This window comes from Mastigoproctus giganteus, chromosome 6 (genome assembly GCF_048544385.1).
Source record: "Mastigoproctus giganteus isolate SK-2022 chromosome 6, ASM4854438v1, whole genome shotgun sequence".
In the NCBI taxonomy this organism is placed as follows: domain Eukaryota; kingdom Metazoa; phylum Arthropoda; class Arachnida; order Uropygi; family Thelyphonidae; genus Mastigoproctus; species Mastigoproctus giganteus.
This window is the reverse complement of record NC_143580.1, coordinates 76,249,747-76,273,254: the sequence shown is the minus strand read 5'-3', so window position 1 is coordinate 76,273,254 and position 23,508 is coordinate 76,249,747. Positions and strand designations below refer to the sequence as shown.

Sequence of the window (23,508 nt, the reverse complement as noted above, 5' to 3'; positions counted from 1 at the left end):
CAGTGACTCCATTATTTTCCCTGGAACAGAAGTCAAAATAACAGGTCTGTAAACTTGAAATCATATTCTTCAGTTTTGCTGATGATTGTTCGCTTTCAATTTGACAAATGAGTACAACTTATCAAACATCCATAATGGGAAGGAAAAAACTTCTTTTAACTTCAATACTTCTAAAACCCACTCATTATTTCTCACTAAAAAGAAGCTGTTGCTTCTATGTTCATCTTCAGCTATACAGTGGTACCTTGGATTACGAGTAACTTGGTATGCGAGTGTTTTGCAAAACGAGCAAAAATTTTAACTTGATAAATGAGCGAGGTCTTGCAATATGAGTACAGTCAGTCCTCGTATAACACGTGTTTACACTACACGAATTCGATCATACACGATTTATAAATACGGGAACGATATCTTATATAAATCGAACCAAATTCGCTTATGCACGATTCGCCTTTGTGTTTACAAGAAATGGCAGTTGAACGCAACCCGATAGGAATGAAGAGAAGATTTTGAAAATGTATTTATGGTTTTTTATATCAGTGAAGGGGAAACACATTTTACCATAATAACGTAAAAACCAACAATTCCAGCTAGTATAATCGCAAATACAATTAGATCGAGTTTACTACCAGTTTATAACAGATTCCACTAGCAGAAACGCAACTGGAAATTGTTTTTATTGTTTTATGGTAGTAACCCCTGGAAATGTGCTTTAGTAAAATGTGAGGTGTTAAGTGTATCTCTGCCTTTACGGTGTTATTTATTCAGTTGCTACACACGTGCAGCTTTGTTTATGTGTATCAAACGTGCCTCCTCATTTTGTAATAGTGTGAGCGATGAATCTGATTTCCATGAAATCCTTAAAAGGAGGCAAAATCAAGTGTCATTGGAATGATTCCTTGTTAAAGTCGTGCAAAAAGAAAAAGTCAACAGATAGCAGTGATTCCGTTAGAGACAATGAAAGTCGTCCTACCCAATAATTAATAAATTCGATTGCTTTATGTATATTAAAAATATAAAAAGGTATGTATTTTGTATTAATAATTTTTACAGTATATGAATATTTTTGAGTTTTGGAACAAATCATCTGGGTTTCCATTATTTCTTATGGGGAAATTCGCTTTGATATACAAGTGCTTTGGATTACGAGCACGTTTCCGGAACGAATTATGCTCGCAAACCAAGGTACCACTGTATTCTTATTTATAGATAAGATTTCTTATCTTTCTTAACATGAGCATATCACAAATATTGCATTCGCTGCATCAAAAAAGGTAAGTTTTCACTCTCAACAGTGCTGGCTCTGTATGAATGATATATTCACCCCACTATTAAGTACCTCAGAAACTTTAATTAGACTGCCAAAAGAAGACAGTTAGGTTCATTAATGATTCCACTATCTATTAGATACAATTAGTTTATGTTATATGTCTTTTCTACAGGTATTTCCATAGACACTGTTCTCTAAATTAGTGTCATTGTCTTCCAAAACTAGTCTAAGCATAAATATTAACTAGTTAACCATCAATTCACAGTTCTACTCCAAACCAATTTATTCCTCCATCTGTCTCCTAAAAATTACTAGTTGAATGCAACAAGTATCTTCTGTAATCTCAACTTTTCACGCACATATAGTAACTACAATTTACAATACCTTTTGTTTGGGGTCACAATTTAAAAATTCCACGGATTGACCTAAGTTGCGGATAACTTCCAGATTCATACCATTTTCAAATGATTTCAAAATATATCCCTAGCCTTTTACAACTGAGCTGTTACAGATATAACCCAGTGTGGTCCACTTCTGCATACCTTTAATGACCACATTAAAGGTATGCAGAAGTGGATATTTTTCTTCCATACATTTGCTAATCAAGACCACCCATCATCTGACGATGAAACAGCTGCCCCCCCCCCCAGCAGTCCCTCACCTTTTGGTGGTTGTTTGTTTGTTATTTGGAGCATTAGCAACTAAGACCATATTGCTCCGGGAATATGTGGTGGTCATTCCCTGACCTTTCCGCATCCTCAGTATTTGGTGGTGATGGGCTCGAACCCCAGTCTAATCAAGAAGCGTGTGCTACGCACTGCTGCTCTTTCCCACCTGGTTACGGAGGCGCTCACTTTTTGGTGATAGCATGTTTTTTTTTTTTTAAAGTTGTTGACAAGTTAGGATGACCCATAGATAACAATGTCACCCCCTGTTGTGAGCATAAGTACTACACTTCATGATTGAAAGTAAAGTCACTATTAGATATATAGGTGTAACTGATTTACACTTAAGTGTACTTGTAATGTGATTGATTGGTTAAACATGAATTACAGTGGAATTTTTTTTTTTTTTTGTGGCCTTGATCATTTAACATCACCGTAGTTAGTTTTCAGTTGTATTTATTGACTTTTCAGTGTGGAAAACAAATTAATAATTACCTGTTTTGTTTGATGGGATAATTGAATGCTTCAAAACTCTTAATATTCTTTTCTTCTAATAAAAATGTTATGTGGATTGCTCCTTGTAATTAGCCTCAGCAGAAATTATATGAGCTGTATTAACATAACCTGATTTCACTTCTCTCATATTCCATAAGTTCCTTATGATTCCATCATGAAGTATATTATTAAAGTGGCTAAGGCTTAAATAAAAGTTTATATGTGTTAGGGATACATTCAAATATGCTTAATCAGTCCCCAAAATTTTTTGATTACACCTTGCATATAGCCATTACTAAAAACATTGCATTCTTTTGCTTTGTTCACTTATTGATGTGTTAATAAAAACTTTTATAAATGCCATTAACTTATGCTGAATTTGTGTGTTTTTTAGGACCCTCTAGAAAGAAAAAAGTAATGGTACATCAGCAACATCTAGAAGAGATGGAGCCACTTAATTGACAAATATCTCAATATGTAGAGAGCTAAGCAATATCTACACAAGTGCATTTGAAGACATAATAGTGAATTTTATTATTGCTTCAGTTTAGTAATGTAGAACCTGCATAACTATCAATACATCCTGGTGATATAGTTCCCACTATGATATGATGTCTGCAAGCTGAATTATATGAATGTGGAGTATGCTTTATTAATAAACATGAAAAAAGTCGACATATATCAACTATTCTACTGTGTTCGGGTAAGAATATACACTAGTGTTACCTCCCCTTTTGATTACTGGCAGATCACCAAAATCAGGTATTTTATTTTATTGCTCTTAATAATAAAACATTGTGAACAACAAAATATATTTGTAACTTAATAAAATAAATCAAGAAATTTTAGGGAGAGCATAATAATTTATCTTCAGTTAAGCAGTAAGATGCCAAAATGTTACCAGTCCACTCAGGGGGGCAATATACAACAGAAGCAGCTAAATTTAACTGGGGATTACTAATGGTGTTAACTGTATCTGAACAGATAATTTAAAACAGTTGTGACTGCCATGATTGAAGTTCCTTTTTATACACTGATACAGCCCCAAGCATATGTTTGCCTCAATAGTGATAAAACATAATGTAAACTTTTTTGGTTATACTCCATATTCATGTAATTAAGTTTTCTGTTGTTGTATATAAGTCGATGGACCTGAAAACTGAACATTCTAATTGATTCCTCTTTATAAAGATTAATACCACCGATGGAGTATTAGTTTTAAATGTAAACTTATTATTGTTGATATATATTCATTAATTAGTAAACCTAAAGTATTAAGTGATTTGTTTCAAAATGCCCTTGAAATTAAATTATTGCATTTGAGTAAATAATATTTCTTTTAACATAAGTAAACTCTCACTTAATTCAGACTGGACTGCCATCTTATTTTATGCTCTGATCTTTCTTAAATAGCAAAATTAAAGAAGTAAAAATATTAAGGCATAGTTATTATTAGACAATTCATCGGGATATTCTACCACTGAAATCTGATAAAGTGCCTTTTCTTATTCCTTAATACCACTGTACTTATAAAACCTTTGGATTAAAGAGTCATACTCAGCTGTAAACGTTTATATCAAAGGAAATTTTTTTTTTGATAATTCTGATAATAGGCAGAACAAGAGGAGAAAAGACAGCAACCAGTATTAAAACATGCTATTTCAACTGGAGAGCATGATAATAAACATGGAAAATTGTTATTATTGATTCTAAGATGAAGGGTGGCAAAAAGGATATTAATTTGGGGGTTAGCTAGCAAATGTAAACAGTATAAAAAAAAAAAAAGGAAAAATTACCTTGATACTCTTACAAATTCTTTGTCAAAATGATGCAAGGAAAATCTGACAGTGCAGTACACACAACTCAAGTCTTTCTTGATAAGAATATCCCTTTGTATCCTTAACTGATTTCTCACATGGGCAGACTATTTGTTTTCTTTAAAATCTGGTATAACTAATATTAAAATTTAAGTTAACATATTGTGCTGGTTGACCTTTTCAAGCTGTGATGTCCAAATGAGCCATTTTTTATTGCTATAGATGTCAAAATTCAAAGTGATTCCAGGCTATATATTTTGTGGTGAACTTTCAAAATTGAAAGCAGCTTCCTCTCAGTGCCAGCACTAGAAGGTGACTCTGTATAGGATAACACTAGGGATTCTTTTAAAAAATTGTTTTGCATCTGTGAGAATTTTTTTTTTATTTAATCATAAAAAATTAGTTTTAAATTCAACAAAAAAGCTGTTATGATTTACTGTAACTAATAATAAATTGTTTTTATTGTATTTTTTAAATTCTAAGGTCATGCATCCCCCAAACTGAAACACAGCTTCCCATGTTTAGTTTCTTCTAAACCAGCAACATTAGACAGCTCTCACTGGTGTTAGTTAAATGGCAAACAAAAAATTGATTTCTTGTAATTCAAAGTATATAAAAGTGAAAATAGGGAAGGGTACACAGGTGGAGTTGAGCACTTGATGGTAATAGGCTGTCCTTGTGTGCTGAAAAAAAGTGGAGCTGCATGGTTGAATATCTGGTAGATATTTACTACTATCTATAAAGAACTGCTAAAAGAAAAAACAGATGTTGAAGCACATGCCTCTGGATAATGTTTAAAAAAAAGTGAGAAAAGCCATTGGGCACTTTTTAAAGTTACCAAATTAAAAATAGCAAACAATTACTAGTGAGTGGCACTAACTCATGGGCAAATTAATTAAATCCAGGAAACTCTGGTGAAAATAGGCTGATAATTCTAGGCAAGCTATCCTCACTCACATTAAATTTCTATTCATGTTCCTCTTTTGGTCTGAATTAAGCAATTTTCTTGTTTCTTTTAAAAACTAAATATACCTCATATCCATGTACAGAGATCATTATTCACAGAAAATTAAACATGACATCTTCGACATATCTAACATAAAGACTTTTTAAATCTTCCATTTGCTTTGGAAGTGGAGTACCAAACTAGATGGATGATTCTGCTACTAGGTGCACTTTCTTTTCCTCTCATTTTATTGTTCATTAGTGCATGATGTTTTTACAAAGGATGTGCAGTAGCAGAAAATTTCATCAATTGGCAGTCATGCATTGTTGACAAGTTTCCAGGCTTAGTATCACTGAAGATAAGAGATACCTATTTTGTAGCATCAATTGCAAAAGAATTGATGTACAGTGATTCTTGGGTGGAGAACACAAATACACAAGGAAGCTAGAAATAAAATAAATTATTCTAAGTCATATTTAGTATTTTAACAACTCCTCATAGCAGTGCTGAGTGTGAGAAAATATTCAGTCAGGTGAATAAAATCAGAACTTAGTTCATATCTTCTCTTTCTTGTGACACTTTGGGAATGCTCTAGATAGCAGAGCCTTTATTGTAAAAAAATTTAATTCAACATTTCTGAAGGAATCAAAATCAGTTAATGACTAACAGATAATCCTAAATAAGCTAATAGTTGAAAGCAACTGTACTGGTATTTTGATACAAGCTGTAAGTGAAATTTAATTTAAGTCCAAGGTCTGGACTTTTGAAAAGCTAGAGCTTTTTAAAGTTGGTAGTTATGTATTTGATTTGAAATTTTTCATATTTGTGTCTTGAGATCATGAATAAATTTCTTTTTATGAACTTAACTTGAAAATTATTTCCCTATATAATCTGGACTACTCCTATTAGTCCAAAATTTGAGATTTCACTGTATTATGTACACAAAGATATGTTTCTCACATAATTTATATATGTATTGTTTAGACTACAACTCACTTTTTTTTATTTTTTTGCCGGTTTGAGATATTGCTACCTGTTACTGCCTAAATCAATGACATTATAATAGCTTATAAATCTGTTCTAGAACATAGTATTTGTCTTCAGATCTACTGTATATACTTAATATAATAGGAAAATAACCCAACAACCTAATGTCACAGAAGTGCAAATCACAGGAAATGTGCCCCCCAATAATTTATTTACAATAGCTCTTCATTTCCAGTTTTTCTCAAAGTAAATAAATTTTCAGTTCAAAATGTTCTATTTTGTACAGAGATTTTCATGTTTTAATTTAACTTGCAGTTGCATATTGTGCAAACAAAATGGCAAAGCTGATTAATGGTTGACTTGAGTAGTTTTTTAAATTAATTTTAGTTTGGTCATCATCCAAAGGATGTTCCTGGACTATCAGCCTTCCATTTGCTAATTTCTTCTAAAGCTTTTTTCTCAACACTGTTGATCCACATTCCTCTTGTGTGTCTCTGTGCCTATCATCACTCATTTTTGATATTCGTTTAGCTAATCCATCCTTTCTACATGAATACCACTTACCTTTGATTAAATATTTGTTATCCCAAGATTTTTCTTTGGTTTCCTTTATTGTAATGGGTCTTACCATTAGTTTTCCTGGAAATTTTTAATTTTGATCAATTCTTTTATTTCTTACCCAGTTCCAAAGACTAAAATAAGCTTCAAAAGAAATTTTGGCTAGTTCCTCTTTTGTTCTGAATTACTGTGATAACTGAAAGTGGAGGAGAAACATGAAAATGGCACCTGGAATTGATCCAATTATATTAAGGGAGGCAGCAAAGGAGGTAAGCAAACCCTTAGCCATAATTTTGAGAGCATCTCTGAAAACAGGGGCGGTCCCTATGGATGGAGAAGTGAGAATATATCCTCAATTCATAGAGCGGGATCAAAAGGCAACGGGAGTAATTAAAGAAAACTTTGCTAGTGGGGATAAGAAGCTGATTATCCTTTTGTATAAGGCCATCGTTAGGATGCATCTTGAGTACAGTATACAGGTCTGGAGACCTCACTTCAGGAAGGGAACAAAAGGGTGAATGACTTGAATGGAGTGAGATTTGATATCTCAATCCATTCAAGTTTTTAAGGCTTCAGTTCTGCAAATTCAGCATGAGATTAGGCGCCTGCGGTGAGATCTGACTGAGGATTTTAAAAGCTTGAATGGATTGAGTAAGCTGAATGTTAATGGTATTCTTTCACTTGCTGAGACTACACACACGATGGAGCATAATTTCAAATTAAGGAAGGATGGCTGCAGGACAGATGTACGAAATTTGCCTTCAGCCAGTGGGTGGTTGATTTTTGGAACAGGGTTGAATCAATTCAAGGAAGAACTAGACAAATTTTTGGAGGGTATGGGTGGGTGAACTATGAAGGATAATCTTCCTTGTAATGGCACTAAAGTTAATAATACATATGTATTGAATTATTTACATCAAAGGTGCAAGTTTGAGTAGGTGGTCTATTTTGCCAGTATTATTATTGAAATGAATCTGACATAATAAAAGTTCAAAACAATTTCGTGCCATCTTGATTCAGATTTTATGTTATATAGATTTGGCTAGTAATCAGTAATTTTTGAAGTTTCATTAATCCAATTAGCACTCCAAGACCATGCTCAATTTCTGGTAAATATACACTCAGTGCTCTCTGAATTCATCATCATCATCAGCCATTTTCAATCCACTGCAGGATGAAGGCCTCTCCAGCAACTTTCCAGTTCCTTCTGTTTTGAGCACTGGCCATCCATTTACTACCCACAAACTCATGAATTTCATCTATCCATCTCCGCCTTTGTCTTCCAGGTTTTCTTCTAGCTCCTCTTGGATACCATTCTGTTATTTTCTTAGTCCATCTGTCATCATGTCTTCGAGCTATATGTCCTGCCCAAGACCATTTTAGTTCTTTAGTTTTGATCAGAATGTCCTTTACTTGAGTTTGTTGCCTAATCATGTGTTTCTCTTCTTATCTAACAGTCTGATTCCCAATATGATTCGTTCCATTCTTCGCTGTGTAGTTCTCAGCTTCTCTTCCATTCTTTTGGTGAGTGCCCAAGTTTCACTTCCATAAGTCATGGTGGGAAGTATACATTGATTCATTATTTTACGTTTCAGACAAACTGGGATATTGCTCTTCAGTATGTGACTATATTTCCTGAATGCTATCCATCCAAAATTTATTCTTCTCTTGACTTACAGCCATTTATCATTATTACAGCTAATGACTTGTCCCAGATAAGTATATGACTCCACCTTTTCAATTACTGCTCCTTCAATCATTATTTCCCTTTCTGTGGCATACTTGTTCATCATTACTTTTGTTTTAGCCATATTCATCTTTAGTCCAAAATCCTTACTAGCTGTGCATAACTGATTAAGATTTTCCTCTAATTCTTTGGGATCGTGGCTTATGACCACAATGTCATCTGCAAATCGTAAATGGTTTAGGTATTCTCCGTTCACATTGACTCCTTTCTGCGACCAGTCTAATCTTCTGAAAAGGGCAGAAATAAACAGCTTCGGAGATATTGTGTCTCCTTGTCGAACTCCTTTCTCAATTTTAAATTTCCTACTGTCTTTGTGTAGTCTAATAAAGGAGGTAGCACTCTCATATTTTCTTCAAAATCATAATATATGGGGTATCAATGCCTTGTCTTTCCAGTGCCCGAAACATTGCCTTATGCTGTATGGAGTCAAATGCCTTTTCATAATCCACAAATGCCAGGCATAATGGTGTTTTATATTCATTTGCTTTCTCCATTAGCTGTGATATTACATGAAGGTGATCCATAGTTGAGAATCCTGTCCTAAAGCCAGCTTGCTCTTTCGGTTGATTCTCATCAAGTATTCTTTCTAATCTGTTAGTAATGACTCTTGTGAACAACTTGTACATGTGGGATAGCAAGCTAATTGGTCTATAATTTCCAATTTCTGATTTATCTCCTTTCTTATGCAGCAAAACTATGATTGCATTATTCCACTGCTTAGGTGTCACACCTTTTCTAATGCACTTTGTGAAGAGCCTTGCCAGTTTTTGTGTTATGTCTCTTCCTCCCAATTTTAACAACTCTACAGTAACTTCATCTTCCCCCGGGGCTTTCTGATTCTTCATTTTCTTCAATGCATGTTCTACCTCATCAGGAAGAATATTGGGTATGTCGTATGTGTTGCTACTTTGCAATCCATCTTCCTCACTGCTGGCATCATTCCCCTGCTCCTTGTATAATTTTCTATAGTAGTCTACTGCTATTTGAATTATGCCTTCTCTGCTGTTTATAAGTACACCATCGCTATTCTTCATTATCATTTGTCTTTCTGTATTACTGCTCATGGTTGTTAATATAAATCCTTTGTTTTCCCTTAATGCTTGTTCTACTTTTCTTGTGTTAAATCTTCTTATGTCCTCTCTGAGTCTCTTTCTAATGGCTTTGCATAACTCAGTATACTCAATTTTCTCCCTGTCAGTGTTTTTCTTGCTTTTCATTTGTCGTCTTCGGTTCATCATGACAAGTGTTTCTTGACTAATTTTTTCTTCTTTGGATTTCTTTTTCCCTATAGGTTTCTTGGGCTTTATCACTTTCAAAAAGTTGCAATATTCCTCGTCGATATCTTGGTCCTCAGCAGTCTGCAGAAGCTCATACTTGTTCTTAAGTTCCAGTACATACTGCTTTTTCTCCTCTTCTGTTATCTCAAAGACCTTTGTATTATTTACTCGAGTCAGTTTTTTCCTTTCCTTTCCTACATCTATATCAAGTGTACATCTTACCATTCTGTGATCACTTCCAACATTTACCTTATTCAGGACAGTAACATCATTCACAATATATCTTCTGTTAGTGAGGATGAAGTCGATTTCCTTAGTAGTTAATCCATTTGGACTCTTCCATGTCCACTTTCTGTTCCCCCTTTTCTTGAAAAAAGTGTTCATTACTGACAATCCTTGAGATTCTGCAAATTCCACAAGTCTTTCACCTCTTTCATTTCTTTCACCAATTCCAAAATTTCCTATTGTTCCCCTTTCTGCGCTGTTTTGTCTTTTTCCAACCTTAGCATTGAAGTCTCCCATAATAATAGTGTAGTGGGTTTTATGCTCATCTAGAAGACTCAATTTCGGTATACATTTCTTCAACCTCTTCATTATCATGGCTCGATGTTGGTGCATAAATCATTATAATCTTTAGCTTGTATCTCTTAGAAATCTTGAGTATTAGTCTTGACACTCTTGGCTCTCTGAATTATGATCACCTCAATTTGCCTAGATGTCTGAAGACATCCATAGGGGCCTGCAAGGCTTCCTGCAGTGTCAGAATAGATGATGGTTGCATGTTCAAGTGGATTGAGGTCAATCAAGATGGGTGATATCTTCAATTTGTTCCTGATGACATGGTGCATTATTGTCTTAGAAGATCCTGTTTGCTGTCTGGGAAAAAATGCAACATGGTCTCCTAGAGCTGCCAGTAGATCTCACCAGTGAAATATTGTCCCTATACACCAGGGTCCATTCACCATCAATGATGATAAGTGCTGAGGAGAGGCAACGCTTGTCGCATTTAAGTGTACTATGACACCTAATGTTATAATTAGTTTAGTTTAAAATTAACCAATTGTTATATTGTTCAAATAATGGATTTTTTACTATTTTTGTGATACATGTAACTATTAAAATACATAATCTACCTATTAAATTACATATTTCCATACATGTGTTTTTTTTTTATTTCTGTACTATTCCCTCATAGTTCATAGAATTCCAAAAAATATGCTAATCATAGCTTAAGGCAGAAACTTAAATAAAAAATAACTTTTTATGATTTGACCAAACACATTTCATTGCTTCTAGATGGTAAATTGCTGGCGATCAATTTTCCTTACATTAAATATGTACATTATTATTAATAAGACTCCCTTTACGGTTCTGTCAGTGGGAAGTAGTCTGACCTGTTTGACACCATTCTTTGTACACTTTAACTACAATGTGGCCATGGGCACCAACAATCATGCCCCTTTGGAACGGTGATATCGTTACTAGTTCTATAACTTCTACTTTACCACTGCTCTGGCGTGGTCATAATTCAGTGATCACCGAGTCTATATTGTTCCATTTATGCAGACAGGATTTACATGAATTAATAAGGGAGCTTAGTGACTGAGATGAATATTGGTTTGCTTCAGCAGTGATAAAATTTGTTATAAGTTACAAATACAGTGGATTCCGGTTATTTGGGCCACCGGTTAATCAGGGCAGCCGTTTATTTGGGGCAAATCTTAAAAAACAGAAACCAATCGAGAAAATAGCCAGGGTTTACTTTGCTTAATTGGGACAGCATGCCATTTAATCGGGGAAGGAGACTACAGCACTGGAGATAACCTTACGATTGTCTCCGACGGTACCACGTGGTTCGGTCGAAATTCTGGAGATCACAACCATAAAACAATTATCAGTCACCTGTTTATTGGGCTTTTCTGTTAGTGAAATCTATCATAAATAGACAGTAAACTCGATCTTACTGAATTTGCGATAATACTGACAACTGGAATTCTGTGGGTTATTATGGTGAAATGTGTTTACACTTCCATGAAATCTTCAATCATATTAAAAAAATTAATTTTCAGCTCTTTTCTTCATTCCTATTTTTAAAGCTTTGTAACTCGTTACTCCGTTCTCACTTGCAATTTGTGTGTGCCATGTTCTTTGTTATTGATTGCTTATCTTTTTACTGTTTTAAATTTTAAATGAGTACAATATATTTTGGAATGGGAAATATAACTTCTATTTTAATTTGAATTTTGACTTAAATTTCGATAGTGCTTTTGTATTGGTGATTTTGTATGAATATTGTATCATGTAACTAACTAATAGTGTAGTGTAGATTTTAATTGTGGTAAGTAAGTAGGTTGAAGGTTCTAATCACACATAGGGTTGGCATATACACAGTCCGCCAATTAAATAACGAGCCTGTGTGCACTCTGTATTTAGTATTAATGTAAGAGACCAAAATAGTACATGATTAGATCTGCTAGAGTATACTCTTTCCAATGAGTGCAAGTTGAAACTTGTCCAGTCAGTAGTTTGTGATTTATGATGGAAAGAGTAATAGTAGTTTTGTATATGTCAGCAGAAAATTGAAAATGGAGCAGAGAGCAGTTATCAAATTTTATTGTAAATTGGGAAAAAGTGCTACGGAAACTTTTGACGATTTAAAAAAAAGTTTATCCTGATGAATGTTTGTCTCAACCAAGAGTGCTTGAATGGTTTTCGTAGAGGATGATCCCTGACCTAGCCGAAGGATCTCTGTTCGAACACGGGAGATTGTCACAAAGGTTAGAAAAATTGTGACTGAAGATAGATCAATTTCAACAAGGTTGCTTGCTGAGATGATTGGTAGCAATAAGGAATCTTTACAAGAAATTCTAAAAGAAGATCTGGGTAAGAGAAAAATTTGTTCCCATTTTGTATCGCATTCGCTGAGTTTCGAGCAACAAGAAAAGAGAGTCACGTGTTGCATCGATTTGATGGTGTGTGTTGACAACGACCCAATGTTTTTGAGTAGAATCATTACCGGTGATGAGAGTTGGGTATTTCAATATGATCCTGACACAAAACATCAGATTTCAGAATGGCTTTTGCCATCCTCTCCCCATCAGAAAAAAGCGAGGTTAGAAAAACCACAAGTGAAAACCACATTGATCGTCTTCTTCAATATCAAAGGCATTATCCATCAAGAATTTGTGCCTCAAGGGACAACAATCATGAAAAAAAATTCTATGAAGAGGTTGTGGGATTGAATTCGTCAGGTGAGAAGCGAAATGTTCAACTTCAAAAATTGGTTGTTGTTGTTGCATGACAATGCACCTGCACATTCTGCCATCATCAAGCAATTTTTGGCAAAAAAATCTATTCCAGTCATGGAACTCCCCCAATTCTCTGAATTTGGCTCCTGCAGATTAGTTTTTGTTACTCAAAATGAAAACAGCCATGAAAGGAATGTAATAGAGGACATTCAGGCTGCAGTGACAGACCAGCTGAAAGTGGTACCAGAAGTGTTTTCAAAACTTTTTTTTTTTTTTTTTTTAGGAGCATTAGCAACTAAGGCCATATTGCTCCGGGATATGCGGTGGTCATTCCCTGACCTTTCCGCATCCTCTGTATTTGGTGGTCACGGGCTCGAACCCCGGTCTAATCAAAAAGCGTGTGCTATGCAGGCACCTCAAAACTTGTATAAAAAAAAAAAAAAAAAAATGTAAGCTGTGTGTGCACATCGGAGGTGATTGCTTTTAAAAAATATAACCTTACTTTGCTGTTAGTGTTATTCTTTTTTCTGTAGTAGAGCCAGTCTCGTTATTTAATTGGCACACTGTGTATTTTTTTTTTTTTTTTCCATTTCAGCCAAGAAATTTTATTTCTAGTATGGTTATAACTATGTGTGACCCCCGCTTAACGCTCATAATTCGTTCCGGAAAAACAGAGTGCTAAGTGAATCCGCGCTAAGCGAGCACCGCATTCCCATAAGGTAACATATGTATTTATGAGTTGCGGTTGGTGCCATAGGATATTTCCTAATCAATAATAAACAGTAGTGAAAAGATGTACAAATGTCGGTCAAAATATTTAATATTCAAATATTTGTACATATAAAATATTCTGCATTACATATGTATATAATTATGTGGTAACTACTTAAGTATCAAATTAAACTTAAAATTCCAATTAAAATCATGAATTTAATTGATATAAATTGATTTAATTTAATTGATGAATTTAAACAAGAAAAATGTGTCAATTTTGGGTTGAACTTTGGCCCTTTTCCAAATAAACTAAAAGGGGTATTAATTTTAAATCCCCCTCAGAGTTATCACCCAACAATAAAGTCAACCGATCCTTCGCCACTTTGAAACCTGGCATGTTTTTTTACTTCTTTCAACATGAAACTTCTTTTTAGGCATTCGTTTCTGCAAAATTCCTGCTCCATCTATGTTATAAACTTGTTGAGAAATATAACACACAATACCCCTCTTCAATAATTTTAACAAGTTCTTTTTTTGAAAGTTTCGGCTCCTTCTGCACTTGCGGCTTCTCCCTGGATTTTAAATCTATTCAACCAGCCCTTACTAGTTTTAAATGGTTCCACATTTTTTTTTTTTTTTTTAGGCGTTTTCTTCAGATCATCATATAGGCTAATCTCTCTCTCTCTCTCTCTCTCTTTTTCTTTCTTTTTTTTTTAATAATATTTAACTTAACTGAATTCTGTATTGGATATTATCTTCAATAAAATCTGCTGACGAGGCTACTAGAGACGGTCGTGTTCAAAGCCGCTAAGTGGATTTTTCTTATTTATTGATTTGAAATTATTGTTTTTCTAAAACTTTTGATTTAAATTTAGTAGTATAACATTTTGTGATTTTCTGATTAATTTGGTGTATTTATTCTTTACTCGGCCTTGTAATTGCATAAAAGTATTGGTAAGGGTTTCCACGTGTTTCAACTCCGCTACCGTTCGTAATTTTCCCGCCTTTGTGATACGATAGTTATATACCGTACTAGATAGCGTTAGTTGAACTTCGTTAGCAGTTAAATTGTACATTTAAATAAATACATATAACGACTTAGATTACAAACGTAATATAATTAATTATATTTAACATAATTAATAACATAACATAATTAATTAATAAATTAATAGAATCATGACTCAGACCAGAGCAGCAAAGCAAAAGGCTCAAGCTAATGGAAGTGCTGTGGCTCAGAGCAGAACTGAGGGGGGCAGTTGTCCTCTGACTCACAGCCTTATAAAATGCACTGTTTGCTTGATGTTTGCAGAGCAATCGGGTACGGGACATGATACTGCCAAGGGGGATGTCTTTGTGTGTGCGCGATGCAAGGAGTGTATCGATATCAGGCAACAACTCGGCGTTCTTGTGGGCCTATATGAGAGCTTGAAGGACAGGGTGGATGCCCTCGAAGAAACTAAATTGAGGGGCCCATCAAGCTCTCAGCTGCCCACATCAACGCCAGAGCTTACACTTGGGCATCGCGTGACACAGAGGCAACCCCCAAGGCAGAATGCGCTGGTCCCGAAGGAACTAGTAGTTGTTGGTGACTCTATTGTCAGGGAAACGGGGAACATGCTTTGTAAAAAAGATAGGTGGAACAGGACCAGGGTATATCTGCCAGGGGCAAAGGTTGATGACGTTGTAGAGCGAATATCATCTTTTAAGGGCACAAAAGGTTATATAGTTGTACACGTTGGCACTAATAATATTAAGAGTAGGAGACCGGCAGAATTACTTAACAAGTACAGGTCACTGTTGAACAAAAGCCGAGAATTAGGGTTGAATATGAAAGTGTCTGCAATTCTGCCCAGACACAATAGGAGGGAGTATATGATGAGAGCCTTGTCGATCAATTCGGCCCTGGAAAGATTGTGCAAGGCTCAAGGGGTAGAATTTTTTTCAGCCTGGACTGTACTTGTTAACAGGAGAGATTGCTTCTACAGGGATGGGATACACTTAAATAGAAAGGGTGCAAGAATATTTGCTGATGCTATCGAGGCAGTGTTAGGTGGGTCGGAAAACTGCTAGCTTGGGGGGAGACAAAGACCAATAGATTGACAGTAGCCACTGGCAGAGGTGAAAGAGATTCTTGCACTGCTTCTATTAGAATGAGCAGAAGCCTGAAAAACAAGATGCATGGTATTTCAGAGACTGCTGGGAGCCATTGCGGTACAAGTAAACACATGGGTTGTGTTAGGGTAGCTAAGAATAGAAACAGGTGCAGGTATACTTGCGTGTACACCAATGCTAGGAGTTTAGTAAATAAATTTGATGAATTTGAGGTATTGCTCAAAACATCAAAGGCAGATATTGTTGGGATATCAGAGACGTGGTGTCACACAGATATAAGGGATGCAGAACTCGAATTTGGGGAGTACAACGTCTACAGAAAGGATAGAAAGGGGGGAGGGGTTATGCTATTAGTTAAGAAACACATAAAAACCAAGGAAGTGAAGCCAGTCGACATCGCTGGACAGTGCAGTGTTGAGTCAGTTTGGTGTGACATAAGCATTGGGAGATCAAAATTGAGAGTAGGAGTGTGCTATAGGCCTAATGACTCTGATGAGTATAATAAGCAACTGTACAGGGAAATAGAGTGGGCCAGTAAATCAGACAGTCTTATAATGGGAGATTTTAATTTCCCAGATATTGACTGGAATTTGGGGGCTGGTTACTCACACACTAGCAGGGCTTTTGTGGATTTATTGGATGATTGTTTTCTACATCAGCATGTTCGGGAGGCAACTAGAGGGAGTAATACTCTTGATTTGATTATCAGCAGTGATTCTTCATGCATTAAGAATCTGCAGATAAATGAACCACTAGGTGGCAGTGATCACAGTGTGCTGAAGTGGGATTTACTCAAAGAGGTAACTACCATTATTAGGGGTAAAGGGAAGGGTTATTGCTTCCGTAAAGGCAACTACGATGGACTGAGACAGTATTTAAATTCTATACAGTGGGACCAACTGATGATGTTACCAACAGCAAATTCAAAATGGGAAGCATTCAAAGAACTTATCTTGGAAGCTACTAGGCTTTACATACCAACTAAGAAATATTGTTCAAGGTTTAGGCCAAAATGGATGTCAGATGAACTAATGAGGCATATGGCAGAGAAGAAAAATGCATGGGATACTTACAAATTAACACATGACATAGAAGCCTATGATAGATACAAGTTGATATGCAACCAAGTTACAAAGGAGGTTAGGCAGGCGAAGGCAGATTACGAGAAATCCTTGGCAAGGGATGCAAAGAAAAACAGCAAAGAGTTCTTTACTTATGTAAACTCTAGAAGGAAGGGGATGAATCAGATTGGTCCACTTGATATTGATGGGTCAACTGTTGATGATCCTGCTCAGGTAGCTGACAAACTAAATGAATATTTTGCATCGACATTCACACATGAGGAGTTATTCAGCAAGGGGAATGCCTGCAGTAAGCTACAGAATCTTGAAATAACTGGGAGTAAAGTGGAGGAGAAACTGTTGAAGATAAACACAAGAAAGGCACCCGGGGTGGATGGGATCTATCCAGTTATATTAAAGGAGGCAGCAAAGGAAGTAAGCAAACCCTTAGACATAATTATGAGAGCTTCCTTGGACTCAGGGGAGGTACCCATAGACTGGAAATGTGCAAATGTGACCCCAATTCACAAAGGAGGATCAAAGGCTGACACAAGTAATTATAGACCTGTGAGCTTAACTTCTGTTCCAGGAAAATTAATGGAGGCACTGGTTAAAGAAGCAATGCAGGATCATTTAGACAAGACTTCAGTTATAGCTCAGACACAGCATGGTTTTGTTAAGGGGAAGTCTTGCCTGACCAACTTGATTGGATACTATGATGCAGTCACAAAAGAACTAGATGCAGGGAATAACTTTGATATTATATACTTGGATCTTAGAAAGGCTTTTGATACTGTTGCACATGGAAGACTGCTACACAAATTGGAGCAGTGTGACATTGAAGGCAAATTGCTGCTATGGATAAAGGGGTGGTTGAGGGGGAGAAGACAGAGAGTGGTAATCAATGGACACTGCTCATCGTGGACTAATGTTATTAGTGGAGTCCCTCAGGGCTCAGTGTTGGGTCCATTATTGTTTTCTGTATTTATAAATGATATTGATGATGGTATATCAAGCTTAATGTCCAAGTTTGCAGATGATACAAAGGTTGGCAGGGTTGTCAAGGACACTACTGACACTATGCTGCTGCTGCAACAGGATCTGGAAAGGTTGAGCAGATGGGCTGAGAGGTGGCAAATGAAGTTTAACATTGACAAATGTAAAGTACTACACATGGGAAACAGCAACCCCAGAGCAACGTATCAACTCTGTGGTACTACACTGACAGTGGTAGAGAATGAAAGGGACTTGGGGGTGGTTGTGCAGGCAGATATGAAGTTCTCTGAACAGTGCAGACTGGCTGCAAGAGTAGCTCATGGTGTATTGTCAATGATATATATTAATTTTTCTAGCAGGGATAAGGAGGTGATTATTCCCTTGTATAAGGCAATGGTCAGGCCACACCTAGAGTACTGTATACAGGTCTGGAGGCCTCATTTCAAGAAGGATGTATAACTGCTGGAACGAGTACAGAGAAGGGCAACAAGATTAGTGAATGGAACAAAGGGGTGCTCTTACGAAGAAAGGCTTAAGTTTTGCAAATTACAGTGTCTGGAGACTAGGCACCAGTGAGGTGATCTGATAGAGGTGTATAAAGCCTTGAATGGTTTAAGCATGCTCAATGCTGATGGGATTCTTCCTCTAGCTCAGAAAAATCACCTGAGAGGGCATAAATTCAAATTGAGGAAAGACAGATGTAGGATAGACGTGCGGAAATTTGCCTTTAGCCAGCAGGTGGTTGGTTGGTGGAACAGACTTCCATCCCTTGTGGTGGAGGTTGATAGCCTAAATAAGTTTAAGGCTCAGCTGGACAGGTATTTTGAACGAACAGAGGGGTGAAGTGGAAGTGGGGTTTTTTTTTTTTTTTTTTTGGCTGATGCTGCATAAGCTTGCTTTCTTGCATCAAATGCTTCTACTAATGCTAAAATTAGTTAGTCTTTCCATTTCAATCCTAATAGCCGGCCTAGCCCTAGTTGCTTGTAGTGGAACAGCTATCTTTCCCGCTGCTAAAATTAATTCTTTATTTTTTTTATAATTGTTCTTACAGTTAAACTTGCAAGTCCTAAATTATGGCACACATCCGCTTGTATTTGACCGGAATTGATTCGCTTCAAAACGATTCATTTAATTTTCAAATTCAGTCTTTTTCTTACATTTGTAGTCTTGGTACTGCGTCCAGACGTTGTTACTTTTTCATTATTATCCGCCATTATTAACTCTTCGAAAATGTAACTGCGTTGGTTGCATTAATTATGATACAATGTTCCAGTAAACTGTCCGTTACGCACGATGTCTAATACTGTACTGAATGATGACTAGACTTCGGATAAATGCATATAACGCAAATATTACAAGCAGTATATTGGATCATTTTTTAAAATGTTGATCTCGGAACTATGTAACAAGTCACTGTACTGCAATTAAATTAGTGTGTGGGAAAATTTCTCAAATCTGCGTGGGAAACATTTTAATGCTGTTTTGCTATTCATTTTGAGGCTATCGACTCCATCAAATGAAACGATTTCGTTAAATATGACAAAAATGCAATCTGTAAAAGAGCGTTATAGTCAGATACAGGTTATAATATAAGAACAGCGTTATAGCGAACCGCGTTATAACGGGGGCCTGCTGTAATTTAAAACTCTACAAATGGCAGTGTTATTGCATTTGGATATCTATTAGTTTGATGTGGTATTCACAAATTAAATTGAATTTAAACAGAAAACAGGGTTCAAACTAGAGTGAGTGCTGTGATTCTCTAAATGATATTGATAATAAATACACAAAACAACAATGGGCCTAGCACTGAACCCTGGGGAACTCCACTAATAACATTAGTTCACATAGATCAGTGTCCATTTATTACCACTCTCAACCATCCCTTTATCCATTGCAGCAATTTGCCCTTAATGCCATACCACTCCAATATGTATAGCAGTCTTCCATGTGCAACAGTATCAAAAGCTTTCCTGAAATTCAAGTATAAGATTTAAAAATTATTTTTTGCATTGTAACCTTTGTGACTACATCGTAGTATCCAATCAAAGTGGTCTGACAAGACTTCCACTTAACAAAAGTTAAACTAACAGGTCTATAATTATTTGCATCACCCTTTGAATACCCTTTGTGTATTGAGGATACATTTGCACATCTCCAGTCCAGGGGTTCTTCCCCTTAATCTAACGATGCTCTCATAATTAAGGCTAGGGGTTTGCTTACTTCCCTCGCTGCTTCCCTCAATATAACTGGATAGATTCCATCTGCCCCAGGTGTCTTTTTTTTTGATGTTGAAAACATTTTTCCCGGCGTTATTTGGAAAAAAGCGTCATTACCTAGAAATCATCACAAAACCCAATGCACATGCATTATACTTGTTGCTGCAGTGATGCAAATACAATGCATGCACCCAAGAAAACTCAATTGTATGCAACAAGTTGCAGTGATGCGCTACATTATACCGTTATATCAGCATAATGATTAATCTGCAAGTGACTGTGCCAAAACCTACAACCCAGCATTTGAAGGAATATCATGAAAGAAAGAAAGGGAAGTTGGACAGAAATGTGAATCCAGATGAAATTCAACAAGAGTATTTCGTTATGCCCATGAGTTCTCAAGCTGCATCCAAAAATGCTCAAGCTAAAATAATGAAGGAATATTGTGAATGGAAGAAAAGGAAATTAGAAATTCAAACTATTCCGAATCACAATGAAATTCAACCACAGAGTTCTACTATGCCTAATAGTTATCAGGAATCTAAAACTCCAGCAGAATGAATAAAGGAATATCGTGCATGAAAAAAAGCGAAATTGGAAATAGCTAATAATGAGATTCCTGATTACATCCCTATAGTGTCTACACAAGCTGACAGTGAGTTTGAAAAACTTGTGTACAAAATCCCATTTGGATTTAGTTGTAATGTTTGTGGTTTCAATTAGATTTCAAAATGAATTTCAAGAATTTAAAAATGAAATTCATCACATGTCATGAAAGTACTCAACTTTTTTTGGGAACGAGAGTAGCCTTGTTCAGGCAAAGTTTTTACGGCTCTGGAAAATAGAGAAGTTTTTTCTGTTTTATTAACTTAAATTGGCATATTAACTTATATTCTTGAGTAGTTTTATATTCCTAGTTACGATATTTAGTTTAAATTTTAACTTAGAGATTTTATAGGTTATTACTTAGTATTGGTAAGGATATCCAATCCACGTGCTTTACAAGTTTTGCAGCTCTGGCGAACGGAAAGTTTTTAGCTATATTTGGCCACTTTATTGACTAATTGTTATAATAAATCATATTTTATAAGTAGCTTATAGACCTAGTCAAGATTCTTAGTTTATTCCGAATTGAGACAGAAAGATTTTGGAAGTTAATTAATACTAAAGTGTCCGTAGATTTAGTGTTCGTAACTTGCTGCCATTGTTATACAATACGTTATATCCTGTACTAGATAGCATTAGCTTAGTATATAATATTATCAATCAATCAGCAAAATTTATTAATCTTGTTAAACTTCATTGTTAATTAAATTATACTTTTTAACTAAATACATATAACGACTAAGATTTTACAAATGTAACATTTTTAATTGATACGGAAGTTATATAATGAAACTTGAAGATAATAATACTCAATACTAAAAAAAAATATATATATATATATACTATCATTGAATTATATTAAATAAAGTTAGATTATAATTAAATAAATAAATAAATAATTAAATAATTAATTAAGCATTCATTAGAGGCAGAGACATGCAATTCCTCCATATGAAGCTGAAATACATCCAATATGTTAAATTAAATAAAATAAAACATAAGCCAGTAGTATGGCAAAAACTGTAGAGCGAAAATTAACATAAAAATAACCCAAATAAACAATCGAACGAAAAGAAAGAATAGATATAAATAGTAGCCCATAAACCCTTGTATAATTTCGAACTTTAAATCCAATTAAAAAGGGTTTATGGGCTACTATTTATATCTATTCTTTCTTTTCGTTCGATTGTTTATTTGGGTTATTTTTATGTTAATTTTCGCTCTACAGTTTTTGCCATACTACTGGCTTATGTTTTATTTTATTTAATTTAAGATATTGGATACATATATATATATATATATATATATAGTGTTATAACTGTGTTGGGATACAAGTTTAGGGTTATAATTTTATTAAAAGTGAATTGAAATCATGACTCAGACCAGAGCAGCAAAGCAAAAGGCTCAAGCTAATGGGAGTGCTGTGGCTCATAGGAGAACTGAGGTGGGCAGTTGCCCTTTGAATCACAGCCTTTTAAAATGCACTGTTTGCTTGATGTTTATGGAACAATCAGGTATGGGACATTATATTGCCAGGGGGGGGGATGTAAGGAGTGTGAGGAAATCAGGCGACAACTCAGCGTTGTTATGGGCCTATATGAGAGCTTGCAGGACAGGGTGGATGCCCTCGAAGGATCTAAAGTGAGGGGCCCATCAAGCTCTCAGCTGCCCACATCAATGCCAGAACTTGCACCTGATCATCATGCAACATAGTGGCAACCCCCAAGGCAGAATGCGCTGGTCCCACAGGAACTAGTACTTGTTGTTGACTCTATTGTCAGGGAAATGGGGAACATGGTATGTAAAAAGGTGGAACAGGACCAGAGTATGTCTGCCTGGGGAAGGGTTGATGATGTCGTAAGCAGATACCATCTTTTAAGGGCACAAAAGGTGATATTGTTGTACACGTTGGCACTAATGATATTAAGAATAGGAGACCAGCGGAATTACTTAACAAGTACAGGTCACTGTTGAAAAAAGCCGTGAATTAGGGTTGAATTTGAAAGTGTCTGCAATTCTGCCCAGACACGATAGGAGGGCATATATGATGAGAGCCTGGAAAGATTGTGCAAGGCTCAAGGGGTAGAATTTTTTTCAGCCTGGTCTGTACTTGTTAACAGGAGAGACTGCTTCTACAGGGATGGGATACACTTAAATACAAAGGGTGCAAGAATATTTGCTGATGCTATCGACGCAGTGTTAGGTGGGTCGGAAAACTGCTAGCTTGGGGGGATACAAGGACTAATAGATTAAAAGTAGCCACTGGCAGAGGTGAAAGTGATTCTTGCACTGCTTCTGTTGGAATGAGCAGCAGCCTGAAAAATAAGATGCAGGGTATTTCAGCGACTTCTTGGAGTCATTGTGGCACAAGTAAACACATAGGTTGTGTTAGGGTACAGGTGCAGGAACAGAATAGGAACATGCGCATGTATACACCAATGCTAGGAGTTTGGTAAATAAATTTCAGGTATTGCTCAAAACATCAAAGGCAGATATTGTTGGGATATCAGAGAAATGGTGTCACACAGCCATAAGCAATGCAGAACTGGAATTTGGGGAGTACAATGTGTACAGGAAGGATAGACAGGATAGGAAGGGAGGAGGGGTTATGCTATTAATTAAGAAACACATAAGCAATGGGAGATCAAAATTGAGAGTATGAGTGTGTTATAGGCCTAATGACTCTGATGAGTATAATAAGAAACTGTACAGGGAAATGGAGTCTTATAATGGGGGATTTTAATTTCCTGGATATTGAGAGGAATTTGTGGATTGGTCACTCACACA

At 35.8% G+C, this 23,508-nt stretch overlaps 1 protein-coding gene across 1 annotated transcript in view; it reads left to right on the top strand.

Moving 5' to 3' along the window:
- LOC150084418 (NPC intracellular cholesterol transporter 1-like) overlaps window positions 1-3,626 on the top strand; it is a 594,638-nt gene extending 591,012 nt beyond the window's left edge. Inside the window, exon 31 of the mRNA XM_090376055.1 lies at window positions 2,825-3,626. Coding sequence (XP_090232181.1) covers window positions 2,825-2,892 — 68 coding nt within the window. The 3' untranslated portion in view covers window positions 2,893-3,626. The remainder of the gene's footprint in view (window positions 1-2,824) is intronic.
- The last annotated feature ends 19,882 nt before the right edge of the window (window positions 3,627-23,508 follow it).